Genomic DNA, 19152 nt, shown 5'->3' with positions numbered 1-19152 from the left:
AGCATGATAACCTCATTATCTATGGATTTCTGTAGTCAATGAATAGAGCCAACTGCTTTAATTTGAACTACAAAAAACAAAAATTGTACTTCACTGAATTGGATATCTAAAAAACTAGTCAAAGTCAAAGATTTTTCTAGTTCTCATTTTAGTAAATTTATAACAAAGTGGCCCAAAGTTGAATATGAATTGTGCTATCAGGAGAGTATAGAGATAATGCATAGTTTAAATACAAATATAAAGACCAAAATATTTAAAATTCTAACATATGAAAATCTTCACAGGAATTAAGTATTGACATCGGGGGTCGGCAACCTTTGGCCCCCGGGCCGAATGCGGCCCGCAACCCAAAATCATTCGAGCACGGCCGAGCTCTGTCTGTACCGCATCCTGCGCAAAGCCGCCGGCAGGGCCGCGCACCTTCTGTGAACACATTTAAGAAAGAGCTGCAGATGCTGGAAAAATCTAAGGTAGACAAAAATGCTGGAGAAACTCAGCAGGTGAGACATTCAAGGATTGCATGAAGCTGCCTCACACGCTGAGTTTCTCCAGCATTTTTGTCTACCTTCTGTGAACGCATGATTTGATGCGTGATTTGATACATCCGGGGCGGGAACCATGTGTACACGTGATAGATGTGTGTGGCCCACCATCCGCTCACAGACATGCGTCCCAGCCCCTATGCCGAACAAGGTTGCCGATCCCTGGTCTACATTTTTCATATCTACTATCTATAACATTCTTCAATTAAAATAATAATTGTTTTCCCCAAAAAAGTCATATTCAAATCTTGAACCACCCTTTGTTTTTCCTTTGCTACTGTAGAATCATGCCCAAGTAGGGAGTTAAAAGAGTTGAATCCTTACATGTGTCACAACAGGTGAGCCTCTGCAAAGTGTGGAAAGTAGACTAACAATTGTTGAGACTTGGTTACTAAGTTTAGAATCAGCTGCATTGGGAGTTGCTCCTGTGGATGTACGGCCAGGTTTGCAAGCAGATGAAGACCCTCCTGCCACCAAACCACCCGCTGCTGCCATACGAGAAAGCAGTTCTTCAGTCAATCCATGTTTTGCCAAAGGAGCAGGATCAACTCCACGACGGGTGAATCTATCCGCTAATGAAGCAAAACAACGCAGAGCTCCATCCGATACCTGAAATAAGAAAAGACGCATCCACTATCTATATTACCAAAACTCTGTTCTTGACCGGTTTCGGCTTTCTGTGCTGCGGTTTCCGAGAGTACGCCGCGACCTACGGCCGCCATTTTTGGCCACCTCGCTCAGAGCCCCCCCTCTGCCGCATGTGTGCCGAGGATTTTTCCCGTCGATGAAAATTGACAGAGATATTTATGTTTTTACAACATTCCCCATTCTCTCTGCTGCCCCTGCTGGAGGGAGATGGAGAGACTATAAAACCAGGAAGTGGTGTGCCTCAATCAGTCTCTGCAAATGGTGTGCCTCAATCAGTCTCTGCAAGTGGTGTGCCTCAATCACTCTGTAACATGGAGGGCACTCCGAGCTCTGAATAACACTGAACAAATGTCTTCACACCTGTGAGTAAGTACCCATAATGTGGTTTGAAAATAAAATATGGTTAGTTTGAAATAAAAAAGCACTGCCTGCAAATGGTTGTTTGGGGGGTTTGGGTTCCTCTCTCTCCCCACCTCTCTCTCCCTATCCCTCTCTCTTTCTCTCTCTCTCTCTCTCTCCCCTGTCTCTTTCCCTTTCCCTCTCTCTCTCCATCCTCCTCTCCTCCCCCCCCTCTCTATCTCCCCTATCTCTCTCTCCACCCCCCCCCCCCCCTCCTCCCCCCTCCCCCCTCTCCTCTCCCCCCCCCCTCTCCCTCTCCCCCTCCCCCCTCCTCTCTCTTTCTTCCCCTCCTCCTCCTCTCCCCCCTAAACCCCCCTCCCCTCTCCACACCCCTACCCCCCCTCCATGCCTCCCCCCCTCTCCTCTCTCACCTCACCTCTTCCTTTCACCCCCCTCCCCTCCCCCCCCTTCCCTCCTCCCCCCTCTCCTCCCCCCCCACTATCTCCCCTCTCCTCTCCTCTCCTCCCCTCCCCCCCCTTTTTCTCCCCTAAACCCCCCTCCCTCCCCTCCACCCTCCCTGCTCCCCACCTCTCCCCTCACCTCACCCCTCACCTCCCACCCCCTCTCAGCACACCCTCTCCCCCCCCCTCCCCCCCTCTTTTTTCTCCCCCTCCTCCCCTCCATCCCCTCCCCCACTGTCCCTCCCCTCCACACACCCCTACCCCCTTTCCCTCCACCCCCCCCTGCTCCCCACCTCCCCTCCTCCCCTCACCACACCCCCTCCCCTCCACCCCTCTCTCCACCCCCCCCCCCCCCCCCTCCCCCCCCCCCCCCCCCCCCCCCCCCCCCCCCCCCCCCCCCCCCCCCCCCCCCCCCCCCCCCCCCCCCCTCTCCCCCCCCCCCCCCCCCCCCCCCCCCCCTCTCCCCCCCCCCTCCTCCCTCCCTTCCCACCCCCTACCCCCTCTCTCCCCCTCACACACCCTCCTCTCTCCTCCCTCCTCCCCCAACACCCACCCCCTCAGCTCCTCTCCACCCCCTCTCCCTCTTGCCCCTCTCTCTTCACTGTCTCTCCTCTCTCTCTCCTCCCTGCCCTAACTCCTACCCCTCACCCCCCCCTCTCTTCTCCTCCTCTCCATCTCCCTCTCCCTCTTGCCCCCCCCCTCTATGGGGTCTCTCTCTCTCTCTCGAATCCCTTTCTCTATCTGCCCTAATATTAGCGCTTTCTTAGTGTGTATGACGCTGCATGCCCCCCCCCCCCGCTCTAGATGTGACTGCCCAACGGGTCTGGGGTCTAGTCTGCGTTAAATAGATAGGGTGGTTATGGGGTAAATGGAGCGAAGTGAAAAGCTTTTTTGGCATGCTATATAGTATTATAGATGATTACAATCAACCACAGTGTACAGATATAGCTTTAATTTTAGTTAGTGGGGGGGGGGGGTTAAAGATAGCAATCAAAAGATAATTCAGTGTGTATGTGTGACATTTGAAACAACTATTGTTGAAGTGAACTGAAGGCTAAATGAATGTAATGTTAGTTTAAAATGACCCTCCCCCCCCAGGCCAACCTGTATCCCCCCCCCCCCCCCCCCCCCATCGCACATATTTGCAAAGGAAAATAAGGGGGAACAGATAAGAAAATATTATCCTAGCTAAGAAAATATTATCAACTAGCCACTTGCGGTTGGTTCCTAGGTCTGCACTGGATAAGGTCTAGCCTGAATTAAATCTATGCCGTGCAGAAGTGAAAATAGTTTATTATCTCATGCGAGGTGCAGTGAAAAGCTATTTTGTTGCATGCTATCTAGTCAGCGGAAAGACTATAGATGATTACAATCAACCACAGTGTACAGATATAGCTTAAACGGAATAACGTTTAGTGGAAGATAAAGTGCAATAAAGTCTGTTAAAGATAGCAATCAAAAGATAATTCAGTTTTCTTTTGCTGTTGAACATTTGAAACAACTATTGTTGAAGTGAACTGAAGGCTAAATGAATGTAATGTAAGTTTAAAAATGACCCTCCTTCCTCCCAATAATAAAATTTAAATATATTAATTTCAGGCCAACTTGTATCTTTGGAAGATGTGAACTTTGACATTGCAAAAGCATATTTTGCAAAGGAAAATAAGGTAATAACTTAAGTTGTTAAAATAATTCCAGATAAGAAAATATTATCAACTAGCCACTTGCGGTTGGTTCCTAGTTGTACTTACTTGTGGATCTTCGTGTTTCAATAAACTGGATAAGGACTCCACACATGTTTCAAGAGATGAATCCTGAGGCTCCATTTTCCCACAAAGTCTGGAAACTACAGCCATTGCAGAATGCAATGTGTCTTTATGCACAAGGTGACCACTATCTCGTATAAAGGTTAACACACAATTCAAGCCTCCTGCTTCAAATACTGCTCCTGATTCTCGAGTACAGATAAGTTCAAGTACCTGTAAAATTAGATCATATTCATTGTCATTTAACAGTTTTCTGAGATTAATGACAAACAGCACAGGGAAAAGAAAAATTGTTTACAATATTGCAAGCTCATTGGTTTTCCAGTTTCTTCCCACATTCCAAAGGTGCGCATGTTCGAAGGTTAAGTAGCTTCTGTACATAGTCTCCATGTGTAGGATAGCACTAATGTATGGGCGATCGCTGGTCAGCAGGGACTCGGAGGGCCAAAGGGCCTGTTTTCAAAGGGTACCTCTACCTAAACTATATTCTGAACTAGTTCTACCTCAAATTGTGATTTGCAAATAGCACCAAGGTAGATAAGTCCTTAGGGTCTGGTAGATCTTTTCCATGTTATTGAGTGAGGCCAGGGACGAGCTAGCTGGGGCCATGACAAAGATCTTTGTATCCTTTCTAGCCACAGGCGAGGTCCCAAGAGACTGGCGAGTAGTCAATATTGTTACTTTGTTTAAGACGGGAAATAGATATAATCCAGGAAATTATAGGGTGGTAAACCTCACATCATTGATAGGGAAGCTGTGGGAGAGGACACTTAGTGCTGAGATTTACACACATTTGAAAGAGAATGAGCTAATTAGGGACAGTCTGCATGGCGTTGTCCAGGGTATGTCATGCCTTACGAAGAAGGGTCCCAACCCAAAATGTCACCTATCCATTTTCTCCAGTGGTGCTGCCTGACCCGCTGAGTTACTGGCATTTTTGTGTTTATCTTCAGATCTAAAGTTATACCACATTTCACAAAATCAGTTCCTTATAAATAATAGCAAAGACAAAACAGTCTTTATTAAAATATTAGATTAATTGCAGAAAAGATGGTCATTACCTTAACACACTGTTCAGCAAGATCTCTACTAGTCCTATTATTCAGCTCAACTACAACCAAACGATTACAAAGTGCTTTGATTGCTCCATCCACTCCAACTATCCTTCGTGTACATTCAGCAGACACATCCAAGTAGTATGTGATGGCACGGGCCGTCACTTCCAATACATTATCGGGCGCACTTTCATCCAGAAAAATTTTGCATAGAGCTGGAAGAAAAGTACGAGGAGGGCACCTACAAAGGGCAAACAAAATATACAATTAAAAGTACGGAATTTATAGAAACGTATTGCATAAATGTAACCACTTTATATTTTATTAATTATATTTATTATTATTATATTATATATGTATTTAATGGGCAAATTCATTTGTCAATAAGATAATATACATAAGAAAATATCACATTAGTTTATGTTAAGGACCAATCACATTTTTTGCACTTTGAGTGATAATTAACAGAAGGCTGATGGTACACTGCACACACCACTCTACAAAGCAAGACTTTACAATGCATCTTTTTAAAGATTAACATATTAAAAATTATTCATTTCATCAACAACAGATTCATACAGATTCATGGGCAAATTTCAAGGTCGAGACCCTTCTTTCGTCTGAGAGTCAGGGGAGTGGAAGACTAGAGATATGGACAGGCAAGGTGTGAAAATGACAGATCAAAGCAGACGTTGATCAAGGAAACGTAGAATGGTTCATTGTTAGCTGAGGGGAAGGTGACAATAAGGCAGACAATCAGTAAAATTAATCAGGAGGACAGTAAAATTAGTTGGAGAACTAGTGTGGGGATAAGGACAGAGAGGGAAAGCAAAGGATTACTTGAAGTTAGAGAAATCAATATTCATACCGATGGGTTGTAACCTGCCCAAACAAAATACGAGGTGCTGTTCCTCCAAGTTGTGAAATAGATAGATTTGCACAAAAATTTAGGTGGGCTAATTAATCAGTTTGCAGACAATACAATAATTCAAGAGTCAAGAGTGCTTGATTGTCAAATGTCCCATATAGAACAATGAAATTCTTACTTGCAGCAGCACAACAGAATATGTAGACATAGTACACTGTTAACAATATAATAAACAAGAGAAAAAAGGTTCAGTGTGTGTGCACACACACACACACACACACACTCAAATATACACATTTATAGATCATGGGGTAAGCCATTTAGAACGGAGATTAGGAAACACGTTTTCACACAGTGTCTGTGGAATTCTCTGCCTTGGAGGGCAGTTCTATTCAGTTCTCTGGATATTTTCAAGAGAGAGCTAGATAGTGCTCTTAAAGATAGAGGAGTCAGGGGATATGGGGAGAAGGCAGGAACGGGGTACTGATTGGGGATGATCAGTCATGATCACATTGAATGGCAGTGCTGGCTCAAAGGGCCTACTCCTGCACCTGTTGGGTCTGCTCCCCCAAAGCACCCGTTCCCTACCCCCACGGGAGGCATGGTCCTCCAACTCAAGCCGTTACTGAACGTAAGATTCCAGCACTCCCCTTGCCTACCTCAGCAGTGATCTTTAAAAAAAATGTCAATTGTAATTGCCCTGCATGTAGCAATAACAATTCACTCTTCCCCCTCTAGTCGAGCTATCGTGATGTCATCATTTGAAGCTGGTCGGTTTGAAATTCAAGGTAATTAATCAGTAATGTCGAGAAATAAAGCATAAAATGTTCAGTGAAAATGTTCTCTGCCTCGAGGGGGAAAATGTGAATCAGAATATATAAAAATCTTGTGAAAGGTTGCTTTTTTAAAACTTTAATCGCAAATAACGTGTCAAATATAGGATTAGAACTTCATTGAGGCTGGTCTCTTGATAGCTGAGTCATTGTGGCGTCATCATTTGAAGCTGGTGGTTTTAATTTCAAAGTCTTTTTCACTTTTTTAGACTTTAATCAGTAATAAGTTGAGAAATAAGCATGAAATGTTCAGATAAGGTGTCCTGGCCTCGGCGGGAAAAAATGTCAACCGGAATATATAAAATGTTATCGTTACCGCGTAGTTTTTTTCGCAAAGATGTAAAGACAACCACACATATACACACACACACACATGTACACACTAATAAGATCAGAGTTTTAATAAGTATATGATGATATACATACACGCGCGCACACAAAACAAAACTCCAATAATAGTGCAATAATAGTCTATGTAGTTCAGAGCTTATTTGAGGTTGTAGTGTTTAATAGCTGAATGACTACAGGGAAGAAGGTGTTCCTGGACCCAGACGTTAATTTTCAGGCTCCTGTACCTTCTTCTTGATGGCAGGGGTTAAATGAGTGTCCAGGATGATGTAGGTCTAAAATGATGCTGGCTGCCATTTAGAGGCAGCGATTCCAGTAAATCCCTTCAATGGTGTGGAGGTCAGAGCCAGTGATGAACTAGTCAGTGTTCACAATGTTTTGCAGTCTTCTTCGCTCCTGGACATTCAAGTTGCCGAACCAGGCTGTGATGCAATCAGTCAATATGCTCTCTAATGTACACCTGCAGTTCAAGAGAATCCTCTCTGATATACCAAATCTCCGTAATCTTCTCAGGAAGTCTGATGTGCCATCTTTATAATTGCGTCAGTGTGCTGGGTCCAGGAAAGATCTTCGGAAATATGCACGCTCAGGAATTAGAAGTTTTTGACTCTTGATATAAAGATTGTGGGTCCTCTTCCTTACTCTTCCAAAGTCCACAATCAGTTCATTAGTCTAAGTGATATTGAGCCAGATTGTTGAGCTGGCACCATTTGGTCAATCGATCAATCTCACTTCTATACTCTGACTCATCACCATCTGTAATTCGTCCAACAACAGTCGGCAAACTTGTAGATGGAGTTCACACCAACTTTGGTTCGCACTGTGTCCAGCTATACAGTCATGAGCAGAGCGAGTAGAGCAGGGAGCTGAGCACACAGCCTTTGAGGTGCTCCTGTACTACTTGCTATTGAATAAGAAGCGTGTCTGCCAATTCGAACAGACTGTGGTCTGTTGATGAGGAAGTCGACGATCCAATTGCAGAGAGATGTGCAGAGACCCAGTTCTGTGAGCTTGGTAACCAGCTTTTTTTGTATCAAAAACTATTTATTTAATTACTATCACGATACAAAACAAAACCGCGGTGACACACCCACCACCATATTACAAAATCACCAAATTATTCAGACACTAAATTTCCAAACAATTATGTTACAATCCTTACAAATATACTAAATAACTATTAAACAACTATGTCCCTCTCTAACACCACCTGGGCGCAGACCTAACCCCGGGCAAAGCCCTCTGACAAAGCATCTGACTCGGGCAAAGCCCTCTTTCGCCTGGTGCCGTGACTCAATAGACAATAGGTGCAGGAGTAGGCCATTCGGGCCTTCGAGCCAGCACCGCCATTCACTGTGTTCATGGATGATCATCCACAATCACTATCCCGTTCCTGCCTTCTCCCCATATCCGTTGACTTCGCTATCTTTACGAACTCTATCTAACTCTCTCTTGAAAGCATCCAGAGAATTGGCCTCCACTGCCTTCTGAAGCAGAGAATTCCACAGATTCACAACTCTCCGGGTGAAAACGTTTTTCCGCATCTCCGTTCTAAATGGCTTACCACTTATTCTTAAACTATGGCCCCTGGTTCTGGACTCCCCCAACACCAGGAACGCGTTTCCTGCCTCTAGCGTGTCCAATCCCTTAATAATCTTATATGTTTCAATTAGATCCCCTTTCATCCTTCTAAATTCCAGTGTATACAAACCCAGTCGCTCCATTCTATCAACATATGACAGTCCCGCTATCCCGGAAATTAACCTTTTGAACCTACACTGCACTCCCTCAATAGCAAGAATGTCCTTCCTCAAATTTGGAGACCAAAACTGCACACAATATTCCAAGTGTGGTCTCACTAGGGCCCAACTACAGTAGGACCTCCTTGCTCCTAAACTCAACTCCTCTTGCTATGAAGGCCAACATACCTTTAGTTTTCTTCGCTGCCTGCTGTGCCGGCATGCTTACCCCCAGATCTCATTGCACTTCCCCTTTTCCCAACTTGACACCATTCAGATAACAATCTGCCTTCATGTTTTTGCCACTAAGTGGATAACCTCACATTTATCTACATTAAACTGCATCTGCCATGCATCTAGCCTCTCACCCAACCTGTACAAGTCACCCTTCATCCTCATGGCATTCTCTTCACAGTTCACACTGACACCCAGCTTTGTGTCATCTGCAAATTTGCTAATGTTACTTTTAATCCCTTCATCTAAATCATTAATGTATATTGTAAATAGCACCGAGCCTTGCGGTACCCCACTAGTCACTGCCTGTCATTCTGAAAGGGACCAGTCAATCCCTACTCTTTGTTACCCGTCTGCCAAGCAACTTTCTATCCATGTCAGTACCTACTCCCAATACCATGCGCTCTAATTTTGAGCACTAATCTCCTGTGGGACCTTATCGAAGGCTTTCTGAAAGTCCAGGTACACTACATCCACTGGCTCTCCCTTGTCCATTTTCCTAGTTACATCCCCCTAGTTACACCCCCCAAAAATTCCAGAAGATTAGCCAAGCAAGATTTGGGCCGATGTTGGCTCTTTCGGTGGCCGTGACGAACTCGCGGATTTCCTCCGAATGAGTGGAGTGGCGTCGGGGGGGGGGACGAGAACATCCATTGACTCATTGTCCGAGGAGGCCCCTTCCACCCTCTCACTGCAGATGGAGTCACCATCCCCATCCCCGGACACACCCTTAGTGCTCACTACTCCCGCCCCACTCTGTGCAGTGTTTGCCTCTGCCCCACCCGCTGGTCTCTCCTCCACCTCAGTCTCACCCCTGGGGCTAGTGGCAGAGGGGCCTTCCCCAGATGTCTCCGGGGAGTCAAGACCACCGACAGTAGGGGCGTCTATCCCTCCACCAGTTGGGCCCAGAGTGGTCTCTGGTGCACCAGACTCACGGAGTCCCTCTGGAGCCAGGTCCTGAGGGAGAGAAGGGCTGGTTTCCCCACCTACAGTCTCTACCTCCAGAGGCGTGCCTGACTCAACTACAGGGGGAGTGGGGGGGGGGTTAGTGGCACCGGAGGCGGAGGCCTCTGCCCGGGATTTGGGCCAATTCCTCCGAATATGCCCCACTTCTTTACAGGCATGCCACCTTGGACACTCCGATGTCCAGAAGACGGTAAAATCACGCCCATCCTGCTGGACACAGAATCTCCCGTCAACTACCTCCTCCAGCAACATCGTCAGCTGGTGCCAGAGAGAAAGAACGTGCCGCAGCTCCTTCCTCCCGAACCCCTGGGATATCAGGGTGATGTCCGTGAGTACCTTCCCCAGAGTGTGAAGGTAGGGAAGGAATGTCTCATTTGTGATGCAGCTGAAGTTCCTGTTGGCCTTGTTGATGGCGTTGTCAAGGTCATACCTGGACTTCTTATACACCTCTGCGAGTATTTTGTGGAGTTGTCAATAGCAAGGAAGATGGTCAAAGAATTGAACAAGCATTAGACCGGTTGGAAATATGGACATGGAAATGGCAGATGGAACTTAATCCAAATGTGAAATTTTTGACTTTGTTTAGGGGAGGAGTATGCTGTGAATGGCAGGAACCCCAGGAGCATAGATGTCCAGAGGGCTTTCCAGCACAAAGTCTAGCTCTTTGAATGTAACAACATAAATAGATAGGATGGTACAAGAGGCATATAGCATGATTGCCCTTCAGTCTTTGTTAAAGTAGAGAGGCTTGCGATACAAGCCACTATAAATGGCTTTGTGCTATTTCAGTATCCAATTATTTGAGCACCTGACAAACTCAAATTGCCCAAGGTCCAATTCCTTACCTGCGTGTTTAGGAAAGGAAAAATACATCATATGCCGCAAGTTGAAATGTTAACCAACACCCTCACAGAATCCCCATCAAGACTTGGGTTGAAAAGTGAAATAAATGCAAGGAATCTTATATTCCTGGATTACAATTTTAATTTTAACTGCTGGACTATATTTTGAAGCGCTTGCAATACCCGACGTTCTTTCAATATTCTCCTTTTGGGGGTGCTATAGAAATATTTGATTCTAACTCAGTTTTTATGTCACTTTTTAATAGTGGTTGAGACTTTAAGAAGGGTGACCTTTAAGCCATAAAATCTAATTAGCTAGACCATAAGACATAGATGAGCCGAATAAAGCCATTCGGCTCATCGAGTTTCCTCCACCATTTCATCATGGCTGATCTATTTTCTCCCTTAGCCCCATTGTCCTGCCTTCTCCCCGTAACCTTTGACACCCTTCCTAATCAAGAACCTATCAATCTCCACTTTAAAACCAAATAAATAACATACCTCTATCCCTCTCATCATTTTAAAGACCTCTATAAGGGGGGACCTGATAGAGGTCTTTAAAATGATGAGAGGGATAGACAGAGTTGATGTGGGCAAGCTTTTCCCTTTGAGAATAGGGAAGATTCAAACAAGAGGACATGACTTCAGAATTAAGGGACAGAAGTTTAGGGGTAATATGAGGGGGAACTTCTTTACGCAGAGAGTGGTGGCGGTGTTTAATGAGCTCCCAGTGGACTTGGTGGAGGCAGGTTCATTTAAGTATCATTTAAAAATAAATTGGATAGGCATATGGATGAGAAGGGAATGGCCATTCGGTTATGGTACCGAATGCAGGCAGGTGGGACTAAGGGGAAAAAAGCCCCATTGCATGGACTTGTAGGGCCGAGATGGCCTGTTTCCCTGCTCAAGTAATTGTCATATGGTTATAAACCAAATAAATAACATGGTTATCAGTAGATAGCTTAAACCTCATTTCCCTCATATACAAAAAGCAAAACTGACAACTTCTTGCAACTGTTCATTTTTATGTAAGCTAGTTTTGCACACAGTGGCTGAAAGGAAACCTAGGTACTGAACTTAATCTAATGCATTATTTCTAATACTATAAAAAATAAACAAGTGGCAAAACTTCCAAGATCAGTATGGTTACCACAGAAATACTGGTCTTATTTAAACATATACATCATTGTATCGTGAAAAAAATTGAGAGTATTTTTATAGTACACCCAAAACTGTTTGTGATATCAATACACCAGCAGTCAAAGGAAATCAGCTTTTTATTGCGTACATAATAGAGGAACCACCCTTCCCTTTGTGTCCAAATACTGCAGGCATAAATACTTGACATTGCTGAATTATTTTTAGCTTACGTGTCAAGTATAATTGAGAATTTCGGAAGGACATTATATCTCCAAACTCCTCTGTATACGACCCCTTTACACTCTTTGTAAATTGATTATCCTTCTAAAAATGTTTATTTGCTATTTCTCTAATGCCATTGCAATCATATGTATAAAATGCCACGCCGTTTCTTCAATAGTTATGAGCAATAATATTCAACAACTGGGTCGATGAATAGTATTTTCCTTCAAATGTGGATTACTACTTGCATCTAATCAATCAAATCAAAAGTTTGGAATTAATAAGTACAATATCAGGATGAAAAATAAATCAACATGACGTGAAGACTGAACCACAGAGTGCCAATGCATAATAGCCAACACAGAAGGAAGTACTGGTAAAATCATGCGGGAATGCATCAGAATCATTTCACAACAACTTGCGAATTGATTCCGACCACCTTGCTTCAACCAGGATAAGAGCAGATCATTACAGCAAAAAACTGTCACTAAAGCAAAAAAGCAGGGCATGTCTAAATATCTATATGCATCAAAATAAAACTTAGAAAATTGGACATCCAATCTAAAATGCCAAATAAAATCACCATGAAGAGAATTTGGCAAAAGATGCATTCTTCAGACTTCAGAGATACAGCGTGAAAACAGGCCCTTCGGCCCACCGAGTCCGCGCTGACCAGCGGTGACACTGTACATTAGCACTATTCTCCACACTAGGGACAAGTTACAATTTTACCACGCTAATTAACCTACACACCTGCATGTCTTTGGCGTGTGGGAGGAAACCGAAGCACCCAGATGAACACACATGGTCACAGGGAGAATATACAAACTCCGCACAGACAGAATCCGTAGTCAGGATCAAACGCAGGTTTCTGGCACTGTGAGGCAGCAATTCTACTGCTGCGCCACTATGCCGCCCTTAAGGCCACCTTGTTTCAACCAGGATAAATGCCAACCACCCAGTCAAGACAGTTTTAGATGCATTTACAAGAATACATTCATTGAATTAAAACTTGAAAAAAAGGAATTACAACTAAATCTCAGAAAAAAGAAATACTTCTGCTGGTAGACACAAAATGCTGGAGTAACTCAGCAGGACAGGCAGCATCTCTGGAGATAAGGAATGGGTGACGCTTCGGGTCGAGACCCTTCTTCAGACTGTCAGGGGAGTGGGCGGGACAAAGATAGAATGTAGTCGGAGACAGTAAGATTGGTGGGAGAACTGGGAAGGGGGAGGGGATAGAGAGGGAAAGCAAGGGCTATTTGAAGTTAGAGAAGTCAATGTTCATACTGCTGGGGTGTAAACTACCCAAGCAAAATATGAGTGGAGGTGTTCAGCGAAACGAACACCGAGCCTGCGCTTGGTCTCGCCGATGTAGAGAAGTTGACACCTGGAACAGCGGATACAGGAGATGAGATTTGAGGAGGTGCAAGTGAACCTCTGCCACACCTGGAAAGACTGTTTGGGTCCTTGGATGGAGTCGAGGGGGGTGATAAAGGGACAGGTGTTGCATCTGATTCTGCTGCTTCTGAATACAATCAATGATTTTGGCTGATCAACTGGGAGGCACCACTCATTCACTACTCACAACCTGGTTAATCAGGATTGACCGCAGGATAATAGCTGGCCTACCCTAACTTAGGGAACCCATTTACTGACATTATCAGTTTCAGTATTCCTCTAAGTCAGTTCACCTTTTGCCATCTAAACAAATAATCATTCTTTAGGCAATTGAGCCACATGAAAAACCCCACATAACAGCAACATATTTGTAGGATTATTTATTATCCAATATATTTAACACATTCATGCAAAACTTTCAGGCACCTGTAAGGGTTATCAGTCCAATCTTAATTAAGCTTTCTTTTTTTTTTAAATCACAATATGGTACTCATTTCTGTCTAATTTCAGGGCATTTTAATGCACCATAACATTTCCCCATAATTTCCAATCTTGATACCAAGCCAATTTGTGCACTATGTCTGAGTGCTCCTGTATGATGACTCCCATGTACACAGTCAATTTGCATGATTTTTGTTTCCATGGTTGTTACTGGACAAACATAGTCATGTATTTAATTATTTGAATACGTTCATAATTATTTTGTATTGTGCAGCAAGTATCTGCACAGGCCATGGCTGTGCTAATGCAAATGCTATTAAACATTTTAATCCATCAAATTCATTACAACATTTTGATAACAGATCATTCTACAAACTTCACATGAACCAGAACCAATATTTGTCACCTGAAAAGTCAAGGAGATTTCTATCTGGATGCAACAAAGAAGAATAGATGTATTGGTATTTTCACACTAGTATGCTCTACTCTATTTATACGACAATGAATCCCATTATTTATGATTCATTCACGTTTTAATTGAATAATTCTTTACTTACTTGCGTTTTAATAAAAACTAGGTATCGTATATTAATAAACTTTAAACACGCTAACATAAATGAGGAAACAGAACAAACAGCATTAGTGATAATTTTTCAGAACTCTTTAGATTCTGAGGATTGGAGTGGTAGCTAATGTAACCCCACTTTTTAAAAAGGGGAGAGAGAAAACGGGGAATTACAGACCAGTTAGTCTAGCATCGGTAGTGGGGAAACTGCTAGAATCAGTTATTAAAGATGGGATAGCAGCACATTTGGAAAGTGGTGAAATCATTGGACAAAGTCAGCATGGATTTATGAAAGGTAAATTATGTCTGACGAATCTTATAGAATTTTTCAAGGATGTAACTAGTAGAGTGGATAAGGGAGAACCAGTGGATGTGTTATATCTGGACTTTCAGAAGGCTTTCGACAAGGTCCCACATAAGAGATTAGTATACAAACTTAAAGCACACGGTATTGGGGGTTCAGTATTGATGTGGATAGAGAACTGGCTGGCAGACAGGAAGCAAAGAGTAGGAGTAAACAGGTCCTTTTCACAATGGCAGGCAGTGACTAGTGGGGTACCGCAAGGTTCAGTGCTGGGACCCCAGCTATTTACAATATATATTAATGATTTGGACAAGGGAATTGAATGCAACATCTCCAAGTTTGCTGATGACACGAAGCTGGGGGGCAGTGTTAGCTGTGAGGAGGATGCTAGGTGGCTGCAAGGTGACTTTGATAGGCTGGGTGAGTGGGCAAATGCATGGCAGATGCAGTATAATGTGGATAAATGTGACGTTATCCACTTTGGTGGCAAAAACAGGAAAGTAGACTATTATCTGAATGGTGGCTGATTAGGAAAAGGGGAGATGCAACGAGACCTGGGTGTCATGGTACACCAGTCATTAAAAGTAGGCATGCAGGTGCAGCAGGCAGTGAAGAAAGTGAATGGTATGTTAGCATTCATAGCAAAAGGATTTGCGTATAGGAGCAGGGAGGTTCTACTGCAGTTGCACAGGGTCTTGGTGAGACCACACCTGGAGTATTGCGTACAGTTTTGGTCTCTTAATCTGAGGAAAAACATTCTTGCCATAGAGGGAGTACAGAGAAGGTTCACCAGACTGATTCCTGGGATGTCAGGACTTTCATATGAAGAAAGACTGGATAGACTCGGCTTGTACTCGCTAGAATTTAGAAGATTGAGGGGGGATCTTATAGAAACTTACAAAATTCTTAAGTGGTTGGACAGGCTAGATGCAGGAAGATTGTTCCCAATGTTGGGGAAGTCCAGAACAAGGGGTCACAGTTTAAGGATAAGGGGGAAATCTTTTAGGACCGAGATTAGGAAAACATTTTTCACACTGAGAGTGGTGAATCTCTGAAATTCTCTGCCACAGAAGGTAGTTGAGGCCAGTTCATTGGCTATATTTAAGAGGGAGTTAGATGTGGCCCTTGTGACTAAAGGGATCAGGGGGTATGGAGAGAATGGCAGGTACAGGATACTGAGTTGGATGATCAGCCATGATTATATTGAATGGCGGTGCAGGCTCGAAGGGCCGAATGGCCTACTCCTGCACCTATTTTCTATGTTTCTAAAACAAATAAAAAATGGCCGGCACTTAATGCAAAATGTGTTCGTCCTTTGGTGCCAACAGGATTCTATTAACATGGATTTTCCAGTTCCTCAAACAGTATACATTTGAATCTACCAATTCTTGAAATGAAAATGAAAATGTAATGTCTGAATAATATTAGTTATTTATAATATAAATATATATATATATATATATATATATATATATATATATATATATATATATATATATATATATATATATATATATATATATATATATATATATATATACACACACACACACACACACACACACACACACACTAGACCAAGTGTAGACCCGTTGGGTCTGTTCCTTCAACGCCCCGGGTGGGGTGGGTGGGGGGGGGGGGGGGGGGGGGGGGGGGCGGCATGCGGCATCACATGCACTAACCACCCCCACACACAAGCTAACTACCCTCCCCCCCTTGATATTATATTAATATGATTAAGAGAAGGGGGGGGGAGAGAGTGGGGGCAGAGAGAGAATGGGCAGAGAGAGAATGGGGGAGCGACAGAGAGAGGGGGGAAGAGACAGAGGAAGAGTGGGGTGGAGGGGAGGGTGGGGGGGGGAGAGAGAGAGATGGGAGAGAGAGAGGAGGGGGAGCTGAGAGGGGGGGTTAGGGGAGGGAGGGCAGGAGGGTGGGGGAGAGAGAGAGAGGGGAGGGAGAGAGAGAGAGGGGGGGGGAGAGAGAGGGGGGGGGAGAGAGGGGGAGAGAGACGGGAAGAGAGAGAGGGGGAGAGAGGGGAGAGAGAGGAGAGAGGGGGGGAGAGGAGGAGAGGGGGGAGAGAGAGAGGGGGGGGGAGGAGGGAGGGGGGAGAGGAGGAGGGGGAGAGGAGGGAGAGGGGGGGAGGAGAGAGGGGGAGAGGGAGGAGGGGGAGGGAGAGGGGGGGGAGGGGGGGAGGGGAGGGGGGGAGAGGGGGGGGGAGGGGAGGGGGGGGGGAGAGGGGGGGGGGGAGGGGGGGGGGGAGAGGGAGAGGGGAAAGGGGAGGGGGAAAGGGGGAGAGGGAGAGAGGTCCATGCCCTTATTAAATGAAGCACATTAAGCTTCTTCCTTTTGTTTGTTGCTAAAATTACCAATTTCACATTCTCCCACTATACTTGATTTGCTAAGTCTCTGTCCATTCATTTAAAGTACCTGTGTAGTCTCATGCCCTCCACAAATCACTATACAGGTGCACAACCTTTTATCCGGTGTTCCGGAAACCGAAAAACTCCGAAAACCGGCCATTTTTTCCAGGATGTCATCTGCACACCAAAGCTCGCGTTTGGCGCCAAACTTGACCCGAAACGACCCAGGGTCACCCCAGGTCTGTACTACTGTAGTGGCTGTCTCCTCCCTGGAGACCGGGGAGACACTTAAACATCTGTAAATCATTGCTTAAATGTTAGTCAGTTAGTTTTGAGGGCTTTTATGTGAAGGGGGGGTTGAAGGGGTAAACTTTAATTCTTAGTCCCCTACCTGGTCGGAGAGAAGGGGAGCGGTCAATGCCTTACCGGGTCGCCGTGCAGTAAGCTCCGCAGCGCTGTGGCCGCCAACTCCCAGCTGGGGCTGCGGGCGGCGCCGGTTGTAGCTCCGACCCCGGCAACTCTACCCTTGGCTGCGCGGCGCTCCAAATCCAGCGCCGCCCGCAGCCGGACGCCCCCTACCCCAGCTCCACAAATGTTGGGAGTCGGCGGCGTCGCAGCACTGGGATACCAGCGGGAAGCGGGCAATGCCTTACCGGGTCACTGTGCGGTAAGCTCCAGGGCGCGGAGGCCGCCTTCTCCCAACATTCGCGGAGCTGGGACTGCGGGCGGCGCTGGATTTGGAGCGCCTCGCAGCCAGGGGTCGAGTTGCCGGGGTCGAAGCTACAACCGGCACCGCCGGACGGAGCCCCAGCTCCGCGATGTTGGGAGTCGCCGACCAGGTAGGGGACTAAGAATTAAAGTTTCCCCCTTCACCCACTCACCCCACCACCACCACCACCACATAAAATCCCTCCAAACTAACTGACTAACATTTATGCAATGATTTACAATGATTCCCCGGTCTCCAGGGAGGAGACAGTCGCTCCAGACTTTTCAAGCCGCCCGCGCTACCTACCTAATCTATGCTAAAAATCTTCCATTCGGAAATCCGAAAATGTCCGAAATCCGACAAGTGTCTGGTCCCAAGGCTTTCGGATAAAAGGTTGTGCACCTGTACTACATTATCAATGAGAAAACAAATTCAATTTATAAAAGCCTTTCAGATCCTTTTCAGATCATCGCAAAGTACTTCACCACCAATGAATTCTTAAAAATGTAACTGCTAAAACAACAGCAAATGCTCACAGAGCAAACTCCACAACGAGCAATATGGTAATGGACAGACAATCTCTTTTAGAAATGTGGAGCCAGGGATAAATGCGAAGAAATTACAATAATTCAACTGCTCTACAGAACTATAGCATGCAATTTTTTTATATTTATCCAAGAAAGTAAACAGGGTGCCAAAGTTCAATTTCTTTTGCAAAGTCTGCACTTCCAATAGTACTTGACACACTATGAACTGCAGTAAAGTCTTGACCCGATTCAAATCATTGGTAGGGAACTCAGAGGGAACTCTCTGACTCAGAATCAAGAGTGGTGTTGAGCTAAGTCAGAGATCTTTCCACTAAACAGTACAATATTGTGAGAGGCTGGTGAATCTGTGGAATTCACTGCAAGAGACGGCTGTGGAGGCCAAGTCATTGGGTATTTTTGAAGCGGAGATTGACAGATCCCTGATTAGTAAGGGTGTCAAGGATTATGGGGAGAAGGCAAAAGAATGGGGTTGAGAGGGAAAGATAGATCGGATTGACTGACAGAGTAGAATCGATGGGCCGAATGGCCAAATTCTGCTCCTATGGCTTATCAGCATATGATTGTGAACAATACAAAATCCTTCCAATGTCCAAAACAAGACCTGTTCTCAAGCAAAAGTCAGTCGGTATGACATCGGGTTATTTTCACAATCATATGTCGCAGGTGCTGTGACCGATGAGTCAACATGGGTCGGAAGGCAATTCAGACCTACGGGCAGATCCATTCCTGCCCCAGCAGGAAGTTGCTCAGTCAACAAGACCTGCCAACTTACACAATTGATGAACTAGGTCAAGCTTTTTTATAATTAGAAATTAGTTACC

General features: G+C 45.0%; 1 protein-coding gene across 6 annotated transcripts in view; it reads right to left on the bottom strand.

The window, feature by feature from the left end:
• The window catches only part of hectd1 (HECT domain containing 1), an 87810-nt gene that overhangs the window by 55043 nt on the left and 13615 nt on the right, over positions 1 to 19152 (bottom strand). For all 6 annotated transcript variants that reach the window (XM_055640653.1, XM_055640654.1, XM_055640658.1 and 3 more), the window contains exons 3-5: positions 4818 to 5052; positions 3742 to 3969; positions 867 to 1151 (exon numbers count right to left, since the gene is read on the bottom strand). In XM_055640653.1, coding sequence (XP_055496628.1) covers positions 867 to 1151; positions 3742 to 3969; positions 4818 to 5052 — 748 coding nt within the window. The remainder of the gene's footprint in view (positions 1 to 866; positions 1152 to 3741; positions 3970 to 4817; positions 5053 to 19152) is intronic.

This window comes from Leucoraja erinacea, chromosome 9 (assembly GCF_028641065.1).
Source record: "Leucoraja erinacea ecotype New England chromosome 9, Leri_hhj_1, whole genome shotgun sequence".
NCBI classification, from domain to species: Eukaryota; Metazoa; Chordata; class Chondrichthyes; order Rajiformes; family Rajidae; genus Leucoraja; species Leucoraja erinaceus.
This window is presented reverse-complemented; position numbering and strand designations above follow the sequence as displayed.